Below are 13,235 nucleotides of genomic sequence, written 5' to 3' on the forward strand. Positions count from 1 at the left end.
TCTTAATCAACCCAAGTCCTCTATCAATTTTCCAAGGGGCAGAGGGACAGGGAAACTCATCTATTCATATGCCATGGATATGGATACTTGTGAACTAGGGTAAGCATACAGGAAATTGCTTAAACAATGTAATGAGCTCTAGGATCTAATTTTTCCCTATTGAAGATGAATTGCACTTACTTAATAAAGTTGGAAATCAATGGGAAAGAAGCAGTGACATAAAAATCTATCTCTCCTTGAGAGTTGAACAAATATTTATACTCAGAAGAATCAGTATATTGTATGTTGTGCTTTCAGGTGTGCAAGTTGATTCATTTCACTCAATATGTTGGGGCTTATAATTTCATTATGACCACCTCAAATATGTTTGAAAACAAATGTATATAGATATATCTATTTTTTAATTACCACTTTTACATGTTTCTGTCAAATCAGATTATAATGTGATTTTATTTAAGAGAGTATACGTTTTTGGATGTATAACTTTATCATACAAGTACCATAGATTCTCAGCCAAAAATTTAGTTTTTGACTCCAAAGTAGAAACCTGATGTCTGTACATCGAGTTTTAAAGAAAGACAAAAATCTGGTGATACCCACCTTTAAAAGTAAAAGTAGATGAGGCCTCTCAGCACCTGCTGAGGCAGTAAGTTACTTTCCCAGAGTGATACTTTGAATTCTTGTGATTTAATTTGATGAATGTATCAGGTAATTTATCTGACTCAGCATTACGAAATAGCATTATTGGTTTTTGTACCATAAAATGCTAGGAAATGCCACTTTAGAAGCTTTGGATGAGTCATTTAATCTTTTTTGATAAAGCAGCTGAAATAAATAATTACTTTCACTGTCTATTCCTCAGCTATAAAATGTCATGGTTAGTGAATGTGAAATTTGGAAAGCATCTCATTTTCCAGAACTCTACTAGCACCTCAGCAGTTTCACTCTGCTGCTTCTGTGGTTTCGAATTTTGGTTCCTGTATTTCAGCAGGCACCTTCACAGTTTTGAAGTCCTAGGATCCGAATGAAAAAAGAAAAAGACAGTGGGGAAAGCTTACCCCAGAGAGGGAAAAGCTTCCTTTCTGTTCCTGAAGCCCCACAACGTCACATCCTCTAAATCTGGCCATTCAGTGTAAACTCCTGGAGGTAAAGATAGAAGAGGACAGATTTCACGGCTTTGTCCTTTTATTTCTCTGCTTCTGCTCGTCACAAGAGGGTGAAATTTACATTAGACAGCAAAGAGTGGATGGGAACAACAGCACAAATTTGGAACGGGCCCTTTTTGAAAGTTTGGAAAATTGTGTTGTATTCACTCCAACAGAAATAAATCAGACTTTATATGACTTTCAAAGGAAAAATCACACTATAACTTACATTAATAATGATAAAATGAAAGCAAGCAGAAGGTATTTTAATGACTTATGACAGACTGAAGTTACAAAATGAATGAAGACAAAAGAGTTCTTTCTGTTGGTTAAAATAATGACAATTATTCTCAGTATCAAACTTCCATTGCAGCTTGCAGAAAAAATGAGAAAGTGCAGAAATAAGAAAATGGAAGTGGCAAGAAACCTACATGCTGATAACAGTGACAATGATGATGATGAATTAATTTAAGAAAGAAGAGGCAGAAAACCTGATAATCATCAGTTTCCCAGGCAGAAGAGTGAAGAGTATAATAGGTAAGCTTATAGCAATATTTGATAGTAGATTATTGTTATTATACTATCAAATGAATTCTAATTTCAGGTAATATGCATGGTTAATGAATTTTATACTTTCACTAGGGATATTCTGTCTTATGTGGTAATCAGAAAAATGCAAATTAACAAGCAATTAGATACAGTTTTTCCAAGCATATTGGTATTTTATTAAAAAATAACTAGTGTGGGCAAATGTGGGAAAAAAAGTTCTCTCGTACACTTATTTGGTAAATCTTTATTGAAGGGTAATTTAGTAGCATGTGTCAAAATTTCAAATATGTCATTCCTTTAACATATCAGCTTTACTTCTGAGACTGGATCCTGCAGGAAATATGACTTTACACATACACACAAGTTATGGACATTTATTACATGTTATATAACATACAATAGGGCAACATATATTTCTGATATATGTATCTGTGTGTGTGTGTGTGTATGTTGCCCTACTGTATGTTATATATATACGTTGCCTATTGTATGTTATATATATACGTTGGCCTATTGTATGTTATATATGTTGGCTACATGCATATAGACATATGTACACACACATGCATATATGTCTTATGTATTTCTATGTGTATGTAACATGTTTATAAAACATCTCAAGTATGACAAAAGTTGTTAAGGATATTAATATATGTTACATGCTTACATATGTTAAGAATTTTCATTGTAGCATTGTCATATCAAAAAACTGGAGATAGTCTAAAATCCCATTAATGAGGAAATGGCTAAATTGTCATACTCATTAAATAATGTAGTTTGAAACTCTCTTTTAAAAATGAGGTAGGAGCTATAGTATACTGATTATTTCATCAGTAAAATATATTTAAAACATTTAGTTTGATAACACATCTTAAGTAAATTTTGTTAGATTATCATATTGTAATTTCTTGTTTTTTTGAGACGGAGAATCTCTCTGTTGCCCAGGCGGGAGTGCAGTGGTGCGATCTCGGCTCACTGCAAGCTCCGCCTCCCAGGTTCATGCCATTCTTCCACCTCAGCCTCCCAAGTAGCTGGGACTACAGGCGTCTGCCACCATGCCCGGCTAATTTTTTGTATTTTTAGTAGAGATGGGGTTTCACCATGTTAGCCAGAATGGTCTCGATCTCCTGACCTCGTGATCTGCCCGCCTCAGCCTCCCAAAGTGCTGGGATTACAGGCGTGAGCCACTGTGCCCAGCCTGTAATTTCTTAATACTTGTAATATCTATTGAGTTGCAAAAGGAAACTACATGCTACCTTGGCACTTTACGTTACCCACAAAATTGCTAGTTACGACATTTGCTTTTTTGTTCTCAATGCATGAGTGCTCAAATATTGAATTCTCAGAATAATCTGAATATTCCCAAGGGATTGCACATGGGGATCTGTATTCCATGTAAATATTCAGCGCATTGGTAAAACTTGTTACACTATATCAAAGGATCTTTGATCTGCCGAGTTAGGAGTTGACCAGTTTTTTCCTGTAAAGAGCCAGATAGTAACTATTTTAGGTTTTCTGGACCAGAAGTTCTCTGACATCTTTCACAGACAATAAATGAATAGGTGGCACTGTGTTCCAAGAAAAGTGTACTTACAAAAACAGGCAGTGGGCTGAATTTGCTCACAAGTACTGATTTGCTGACTCCTGTGCCAAACCAGGGTGCTGCTAATGCAGTGAACCTCCTGTTTAGAGGCACTCTGAATGCCTGCCATTATCCTTTTAAAAGACATTTCAGCATGCACGGCACCATATTTTACCACAGTGACTTCCTATGATATAATTTACAAAAATTCCGTTGACAAAATAAGATTATTTGAATTTTCATCTTTTTTCATCTCATAGAATTTAATATTTTAATATGACCAACCATTTTGTATATTTGGTGAGTGCAAAATATCTGAGTTGGGTGATTTTTCTCAGGTAGGAAATACTGCCCTTTAGCCTTTCTGTGGTCTTTATTTATAAGCATGAGCAAAATGATAACCAGCTTTATAATATAGAAGTGTTCAAGGGGTTTCTAGTTCTATAATTTTATGATGTTATTTATTACCTTTGTCTGGCTTTTAAAATGCCATATATATATAATTTTTAAAAACTATTAAGGTGTTAAAACACACCACGTAATTAATCCTTAATCATTATGAAAGGATTGAAAAATACAGTTTAACAAGAAGAAAATTAGATCATGCATGATAATGCCACGTGGGCATGATGTCCTTAAAATTAAACTGCTTGTACTCATGGACTCAAGTTTCCTTTCCATTCACTCTTGAACTCACTGCCATAATTTTCACTCTCACCACTCTCCAGAATTGTTATTCTCCATGTTGTCACTGATTTTTCACTGTGACACATCTAGATACAATTTTTTAGATCTGGTTTTATGTAACCTATCAACATACTTCACTTTCTTCACTGGCTCTCAGAATCTCACTCTCTGGCCTAGATTTTCCTCCTGACTTTCTAGTCCATCCATCTTAGCCTGTTTTGGTTACATCTCCTCGTCTTCTACCTTTCACAGATTAAAGTGACCCAGGGCTCAGTTCTTGAGCTTTTATCTTCTGACTTTTACCAGCTTGTATATGCTAATGATTTTCAAATTTATATTTCCAGCCCATTTCTCTCCTTAATTTCAGACCTGTATATCAGCCTGTCTACTTGACATCTCTCCTTGATTAGCTATTAGGTATGTCAAATTTATCAGGTCCAAAATCTGGTTACTGATGTTCTTCCTCCTGCCTGCCCCTTATGTAGTCTTGTTGTTCCATTAATAACAACTCTTGCAAATGCTCTGCCTAGTGTCCTCCTTGACTCACACCTTCTCTCTCTCTCTCCCTCCCCCGACCCCCATCTCTGACACTCCACAGCTAAGATGTTGACAGATCTCATCAGGTCTAACTTCACAATATATCCAGAAACCCAGCACATCTTTCATGTCCAAGCCACTCCACTATCATCTGATTGGCCATCTAGAGTAGTGTAATAGACTGCTAATAGGTCTTTCTGTTTCTCCATGTTTAATCCTCTTTTCGTCAATGCTTTACCCAGTGAACCTATTAAAACATGTCACATTATGTCACTCTTTTGGTTAAAAACTTCTAGTTGCCTCCCATTTCACTCAAAATATATGCCAAATTTTCTCCTAATACTCCAAAGGAACCCAGGATCTGACTTCTTATTTTCCTGACTTCGGCTTCTGCCTTTCTCCTCTTTCCAGTCTGCTGCAGCTGGAACTTCTTTCTATTTTGTGAACACACTCTGCATCCCTCTGTACTGGGCAGTTGACTCTGTATGGAGTGCTTTTGCCTTAGATATCCTCCTTGCTTACTCTTTCCATTTCTTCAGTTCTTTCCTTAAAAGCCACTCTCTCAGCAAGGTCTTATCTAGTCATCCTAATATTTTCGCCACCTTGCCCCTCCTGCACATAAACGTTCCTCTTTCCTGCTTGAGTTGTTCCTCTCTAACATACTACGTATTTTGCCTCTGCTATTTGTTTTTTTGTGTTTACTTGGCACTCATGAGTAGGATTTTTTTTCGCTGTGTTTTTCATTGCCTAGGAAAGGATATAATACAATAAGTAGCAACTCAATAAATGTTTACCGAATGAGTGAATAGAGTTTATCCTGGTGTATGGTTTTAAACACTAATACTCACTTAAAATACAGTTTGACATGAGTTCATTCTGACAATTTTACCTGGCAATTATATGCCCTTTTTGGATTCTTTGGGCTCTTTTTAATGAGCTGTACTCTCTATATGAATGATTTTCTAATTAGGGAGCACACCCCAGTGTTGTGCGGGTTTTCACTATTCTATTACTGATAATTATGATCATTTTAATCATGGCTCAAGGGATCACAGGAGTTTCAAACTTCATTAGTATTTTATTAGGAATAAGAAAATATCAGGTGGTAAATGCAATGGATGTAAAAATTATTTCCAAGGGTTATGAGCCTTTAGCATCTGAAATAAATAGAGAAAAGTTGGATTTTGCCGGGCACAGTGGCTCACACCTGTAATCTCAACAATTTGGAGGCCAGGGCGGGTTGATCATTTGAGGTCAGAAGTTCAAGACCAGCCTGGCCAAATGGTGAAATCCTATCTCTACAAAAAATACAGAAATTAGCTGGCAGTAGTGGTGTGCCTGTAATCCGGCTACTTGGGAGGCTGAGGCAGGAGTATCCCTAGAGCCTGGAAGGCAGATGTTGTGGTGAGCAGTGATCTTGCTACTGCACTCCAGTCTGGGTGACAGAGTGAGACACTGTCGCAAAAAAAAAAGTTGGATTTATTGTCTTCTCTAGTAAGAGATCTGTGCTGGTCAGGCACAGTCTCTTGTGATGGAGCAGTTGCTGATCCTTACATAAGGTTTGTGGAAGAGTGGAGTTGAAGGCTCGGCCAACTCTCACAGGCATAACTGGGTTGACGTCATCTGGAGCAATGTGGTTATCTGCATGAGACTGTTGTGGATTCGTTAGCGCTTCCAGGCATGCGGATGGGGGTGAGTTTGTCTCTGGATGTCTTTCAGAGACAAGTGGCTGGCATTCGTTGGTTGGTGTTAGTGAGGCCAGTGTCATTGATTGACTAGATTTAAAATTGGTTCTGGTTGGCTACCTGTTAGCATGGCTACAGGTCACCATTTTCCTTAGTTTGTGGCAATGTTAATCAGATGTTTTCTGTTTGAAAGTTACCTTCTATTAACTATGCTCAAAATGAACAATATTTTATATTCTAGAATTATCTACTTTGAAGTTTGGGTCAAGAGGAGTTGTTTAATAAATGCTGTCAGAAAGAGTTTTTAGAAGCTTAGTTTTAAACAGAAGACTAAGACTTAAACTCATCTACATGTATTTTTGGTAAATTATTGCTGGATTTATTTTTGTTTATTGTGTTTTTAAGGGCTCAGGCTGAACTCATAACTAACATAATCTCCAATGGGAAATTTTAGCCTTTTTGTAAATCTATGTAGGTATATCATAGTGATATCCTTTTGCATGTGTTTACTGTAGAGAAAGTAATTGCAATTTTCTACTGGTAAATCCAGCTTTTCATATTAGGAATAGATACTACACTATAAGTATACAAAAGTTTCTAATAAAATCATTCTATTTTCAAACAAAATTCTATCTAATCAGAATAATGCTAATTTGAACTATATATAAAGACATACAGGTATTTTAAAAATAAGTGTTTTTCCCTTTAAGGTAATTTCACAGTTTGTTTCAGGTTATATGTGCTTCATGGTATTTTGAAAACTTAATTCAAATGAAACATGAAAACAAAAGTGGCACAAATCCAACTGTGACCCCGTGTCTAAGAGTCATTGCTTGCAGGCAGTGAGCGCCAGCCTTTTAGCGTAGCATTCAAGTTGAGTGTAGCATTCTTCTCACAGCGTTTACTTTCATGTGTTTTACACTTTACCTTTCAAGTTCCCAGGAAACAACCGGATGCCACGTGCCTAATCCCTGTGCTCACATTCTATTCTCTATGTAGAATCCCTGTGCTCACATTCTATTCTCTATGTAGAATCCCTGTGCTCACATTCTATTCTCTATGTAGAATCCCTGTGCTCACATTCTCTTCTCTATGTAGAATGGTTTTCTCCTACTGTGTCTGGTTTTGTTTTTGTTTGTGTGTTTGTTTGTTTCGGCCTGGTGAGCTCCTCTTGTCTTCTGCCTCTTCCATAAAGTCTTCCTCATGCTCAGATACAATTTTTTCTGGATCAACTCTTACATATTGCATTATGTCATAATTATCTGATTACTTGTTTTGCTATTTTTCCTGAAACAAAAAGCCGGCATGCAGTGGCACGATCTTGGCTCACTGCAACCTCCACCTCCCAAGTTCAAGTTATTCTCATGCCTCAACTTCCCAAGGATTACAAGCATGCAACACCACGCTGGCTAATTGGTGTATTTTTAAAACAGTCAGGGTTTTGCCATGTTGGCCAGGCTGGCCTCAAGTGATCTACTTGCCTCAGCCTCCCAAAGTACTGGGATTACAGGTTGAGCCATCACGCCAGGCCTGGTTACCTGTTTTTGTTTTGTTTTGTTTTTGAGATGGAGTGTCACTCTGTCACCCAGTCTGGAGTGCTTGGTGTGATCTCGGCTTACTGCAACTTCTGCCTCCTGGGTTCAAGCAATTCTCTTCCCTCAGCCTCCCAAGTAGCTGGGATTACAGGTGCCTGCCATGTCACCTGGCTAATGTTTGCATTTTTACAAAATACAAAAGAGGGTTTCACCATCATGGACAGACTGGTCTTGAACTCCTGACCTCTTGATCACTTGCCTTGGCCTCCCCAAGTGCTGGGATTACAGGCTTGAGCCACTGTGCCCAGCTGATTACCTTTACCTTTTTTTTTTAAAGCTGAGAATATAGATTTTCTTGTATGTGTTGGAACTTCAAATGGATTTTGAATTAGTAAATAGAGATGAAGAAGCATATGAATTTCAGAATAATTTTTTTATCCTTTGTAAGTAGAATTATTGGAAAACATTGGCTTTTTAATGGATTTTTTAAAGTAGTGATCATCGCTTGCATGTGAAGTAAGTAAAGAAAAATGCAAATTTGGCATGCCCAAGATGGCCGAATAGGAACAGCTCCAACCTCCAGCTCCCAAAGTGAGTGACACAGAAGACAGGTGATTTCTGCATTTTCAACTGAGGTACGGGGTTCATCTCACTGGGGAGTGCCGGACAATCGGTGCTGGTCAGCTGGTGCAGCCCGACCCACGAGAGCTGAATCAGGGCGAGGCATCGCCTCACCTGGGAAGCGCAAGGGGGAAGGGAATCCCTTTTCCTAGCCAAGGGAAAGTGAGACACACAACACCTGGAAAATCGGGTAACTCCCACCCTAATACTCTGCTTTACCAAGGGTCTTAGCAAACGGCACACTAGGAGATTATATCCCACACCTGGCCCAGAGGGTCCCACACCCACGGAGCCTCCCTGGTTGCTAGCACAGCAGTCTGAGATCTAACTGCAAGGCAGCAGCGAGGCTGGGGGGGGTGCCCGCCATTGTGGAGGCTTAAGTGGGTAAACAAAGCCACTGGGAAGCGGGGAATTGGGTGGAGCCCACCGCCGCCCCGTGGTGGTGGCAAACCTGTCATCCAGGAGGCTGCTGAGTTTCCCAGGCCATGTCCTAGCAGCAGGCATGGGCAGAGCAGTCAGTGGCTCCTTGGGGCAAGGCGGGTGGTGCGCACCAGGGATCCCTGCCCACTCCGGGGAGCATGGCCTACTAGCTGGGTAGGGGGCCGCCTACACGGGGCACCCGCGAGAGTGCACATGGCCCAGACCTCTTTCTCCCGAGGGCCTCGTGGGCCGGCTGAGGTGCGCATGTGCGCTGGTGCCTAATGGTTCGGGTAGGGAGTGCCGCCAGCAGGTGGCGCCCGCGAGAGTGAGCGGTTTCTCCGCGGAGGGCGTCGTGGGCCGGCTGAGATGCGCATGCGCGCTGGTGCCTAATGGTTCGGGTAGAGGGTGCTGCCAGCAGGTGGCGCCCGCGAGAGTGAGCGGTTTCTCTGCAAGTGGCCTCGTGGGCCGGCTGAGATGCGCATGCGCGCTGGTGCCTAATGGTTCGGGTAGAGGGTGCTGCCAGCAGGTGGCGCCCGCGAGAGTGAGCGGTTTCTCCGCGGAGGGCGTCGTGGGCCGGCTGAGGTGCGCATGCGCGCTGGTGCCTAACGGCTCTGCTGGGCTAGGTGCTCCTCCGAGCGGCTGGAGACTGGAGTGTCCCTGACGGAGGCTGCGGCTGGACCTGGTGACGTGCTGGTGCTGTGCTCCAGAGCGGCAGAAAGCGAGTGGGAGCTGAGGTGTCTTGAAGCCGGTCCCTCAGCCTGGGAGAAGATCTTTGGCTTCAGGAGGGGGTTGGGGGGTCGTCCCTGGGGACCTGCAGGGGCTGCATGGCTCCCTGGAGGAAGAATCGTGGCAAGGATGGCTTCTCAAATCCCGGGTACCGAGTCCGGCAGAAGGATCTGGGCATGATCCACAAAGCTGCCTATCGCGGGTGATGTGAACAAGGTGCAGGAGAGCATCTTGCTCAGGCTGAATGACGTGAACGACAGAGACAACAAGAACAGGTCAGGGGAACTGGAAGCCGGCGCTGGGGGCTGCGGAAGGAGGCCTGGGGATATGGGAGAAGCCCCCGTTCCTGGTTTCGGGGTAGGGGAGATATGGTGCGGTGAAGGCATGGGTGGGGTGGAAGTCAGGTGGAGTGGGTGGGGTGGGGGACTGTTGTGGTGGTGAGTTGGGTGAGGGTGGAGTTGGTGGGGGCTGTGGTGGGGAGTTGGAGTTGGGTGGGGGTTGATGGGGTGGGGGACTGGTGGGGAGTGGAGTTGGGTGGGGGTTGGATGGGGTGGGGGACTGGTGGGGAGTGGAGTTGGGTGAGGGTTGGATGGGGTGGGGGACTGTGGGGAGTGGATTTGGGTGGGGGTTGGATGGGGTGGGGGACTGTGGTGGGGAGTGGAGTGAGGATTGGATGGGGTGGGGGTTGGATGGAGTGAGGGGACTGGTAGGGGGCTGAGTTGGTTAGGATGTGGGTAGGATGCAAGGGGGGGGGGGGTGAGTGTTGTCACCAAGGGCACTGGGCTTTCTACCCTGGCAGGCTCAGCAGCACCTGGGATGTGGAAACCTTGCCTTTCTTGACGAGAAGAGTAACTATTTGTTCTGAAGGCAGAGGGATAACATACTATTTGATGTTTACAATTCCATGCATCGTTGCATGTTGGGACTGTGCACTACAGTGGCCTAAAATGACCTCTCCCTCTCCTAGGACTGCTCTACATTTGGCGTGTGCCCACGGTCATCCGGGAGTGGTAGCTGACTTGGTGGCCAGAAAATGCCAGCTTAACCTCACTGACAGTGAAAACAGGACAGCTCTGATCAAGGTATGTGGTAGCCAACTCTTTCAGCATGGGATGGATTTAATTTAAATTCACAGAATAAAACTAATTCACCTCACTGAAATATAATTAGTTGGTGAATCCTGTGGAAGATTTCCTAGAATTTACAGTCTATTTCTTGATCTGATACTGGCAGGCTGTGCAAGGTCAAGAAGAAGTTTGTGCATCCATCCTGCTGGAACATGGCGCTGACCCAAATGTTAGAGATATGTATGGCAACACTGCTCTGCACTATGCCATTGATAATGGGAATATATCAATGGCAGAAAAACTGCTTGCATATGGTGCAGATATTGAAGCAAAAAGCCAGGTATAGATCAACCAATGTTCTTTTCAAAGTATTTCAAGTGTATTTGTTTTACTATTAACATGATTTTTTTTTTAGTAGAACATCTGAAACTAGAAGGAAGTATATTACATGCAAATATTTGCTTTACATACAACTATTTAAAAATACATTCATAGCAAATATGAAAACACGAGGTCTGTAGTCTAAATGTGCCCCATAGATTTAGTTTAGCTTACTTCCATAAGTTGTGTCAACATGTAAAATTTAGGAGACACATACACAGATCTAGATTTCAGGCTTCTCTTAAAGGATCCATCTGGATTCCCTTGAGCTCATATCGTTGTTCAGTATGCTGTGCAGTGGTTACCTCTTTATATGAGGCATACGTGCTCCAGTCTGCTACTGTGCCTTCCAGACACCCTAGGAGGGGTATCTGAAAGGGAAGGAGCAGCGTGTGGGCCAGCACGGTGGAGTGAGAAGGAAGGGATTGCTTTTAATTTGCTTTCTGCTTCATGTTTAAGTTCATAGGATCTTAACATAAGGTTTTCAGTTCAGTTGGGAAGTATGTAATTTTGTGAATTATAAATTGTTTTTACTGTTTTGCAGGGTGAATGTACATCACTTTTACTTGCCATAAATAGGAAAAAAGAGCAAATGGTGACATTTTTGTTGAAGAAAAAACCAGATTTAACTGCAATAGATAATTTTAGAAGGTACAGTAGTTCTTTTTTGTGCATTTTTAAACCTGAGTGTTGTTCTAGAGTGTTAACAGTCACTTGTCAGAAATATTACTTTGATAAGATTAACTTATTATTGGGATAGAGAGAAATAACACAAATCATCAGGTAGAAAAACAATTATTTGGACTGGGCAGCATAAAAATGGTGTATTGCAGGATTCATCTCATTATATTGACTGATGTTTGTTGATGGATGAGGTGATATTTTGAGTCATATTATATTAACTAAAGGGATTTCATATTGGTTTTATTTGTTTTAAAAGTATGGACTTCAACTTTTAGTTGACTTTGTGACTCAGTATTGAAATTTCTTACCTCTTCTATAGTAGTTTCAACCTCTGCTTCTTACATGCTTTTCCTTTCAAAATACTATGTTAAAGATAAATTAGAGTTGAAAATCACTTTGTCTTTTGGATGACTCTTTGCTTTAGCTTGCTTTCTTTCAAGAATATTAATGTTAGGTTATTCCTACGTAACTATTAATTGTTCTTGCCAGATACTGCGGGTTCGTTGGGTTTTTTCTTCTTTTTACCTCTAGTGTATTTTGATGTTATTTTTAATTAGTATGGGCAGAGGGAAAAAAGATAGCTTTAAGTGAGTAAACTTTTCTTTTAATGAATACAAGCCATGGGTGACAATGAGAAAAAAAGAGATAGGCTGTAGATTCACACAAGACTGGGTTTAATTCTTAGCTTTTCTACTTGCGAGATGTGTGACCTTGGGAACATTGCTTATCACCAAGTATGTTTCCCTATATGAAAAAAGAGGATAATATATCCTGCAAGGGTGGTTGTGTATAAGTAATGTATGTATATATGGCATTTAATCCAGTGCCTCGCATATGATTATCACCATTATTAACTGAAACTACTATGTCTATTTATTAGCATTATTGTTACTGTTTTAAACCTGCAGATAGCTCTTACTTATTGACCCCAAGCTGATTTTGAATTACAGTATATTATGTCAGACTAGGGAAGAAATGGATAATTTTTCGCTTAAATTTTTGGCTACTTTAGATAGGTGATGAAAGCATAGTATCCTGCCCATCCAAAGACTTTATTTTAGCAGCTTCTGCTATGTCGTATCCCAGTGGGACAAGAGGCTTCCTTGTTGTTCCCTCCATTTGGCTCTGGTGGCAATTTACACAGATGACCCCTTCAGCACCCGAGATGCTTGTGTTTATTAGTACATATAATTGGTAAATTCTACATGGACAGGCATATTAAATTGGTAAAGTATATAAATTTAGCTTTTAACATCACCTTGCTAAAGTTTCTAAGCGTGAAACAATCTCTCTGTTATTTTAGAACAGCCCTGATTCTTGCTGCTTGTAATGGATCAACAGGTGTAGTCCTCCAGCTTCTTCAGCACAATGTTGATGTCTGTTGCCAAGATATATCTGGATGGACTGCAGAAGACTACGCCGTTGCTTATAACTTTCAAGCGTAAGTATTTAAAAGGCTAGTGAACGCTAAATTGAGGTTTAAAGTAATTGTAACCATTGCATCTTATACATCAGGTGAGATTTCATAGTTGGGTTCAGGTAGTTTTGGAGTGGCAGTGAGTTAGTCCACTTCATCAGCCAGAAATCAGGCATAAGACTAGACAAGTTAGAAGTAG

General features: G+C 41.0%; 1 protein-coding gene and 1 long non-coding RNA gene across 2 annotated transcripts in view; both read left to right on the forward strand.

Moving 5' to 3' along the window:
* The first annotated feature begins 1,035 nt into the window (after positions 1 to 1,035).
* LOC117064183 lies at positions 1,036 to 8,302 on the forward strand. The gene is made up of 3 exons (XR_004429311.1): positions 1,036 to 1,146; positions 1,519 to 1,682; positions 8,213 to 8,302. It is a non-coding gene; the product is annotated as an uncharacterized LOC117064183 (long non-coding RNA).
* A 1,276-nt stretch (positions 8,303 to 9,578) lies between these two features.
* The window catches only part of ANKRD62 (ankyrin repeat domain 62), a 73,780-nt gene continuing 70,123 nt past the window's right edge, over positions 9,579 to 13,235 (forward strand). The window contains 6 exon segments of the mRNA XM_033178401.1: positions 9,579 to 9,681; positions 9,683 to 9,762; positions 10,455 to 10,569; positions 10,721 to 10,894; positions 11,480 to 11,586; positions 12,923 to 13,060. Of these exon segments, the coding sequence (XP_033034292.1) occupies positions 9,586 to 9,681; positions 9,683 to 9,762; positions 10,455 to 10,569; positions 10,721 to 10,894; positions 11,480 to 11,586; positions 12,923 to 13,060 (710 nt within the window). The 5' untranslated portion in view covers positions 9,579 to 9,585.

This window comes from Trachypithecus francoisi, unplaced genomic scaffold, assembly GCF_009764315.1.
Source record: "Trachypithecus francoisi isolate TF-2019V2 unplaced genomic scaffold, Tfra_2.0 Lachesis_group19, whole genome shotgun sequence".
Lineage (NCBI taxonomy): Eukaryota > Metazoa > Chordata > Mammalia > Primates > Cercopithecidae > Trachypithecus > Trachypithecus francoisi.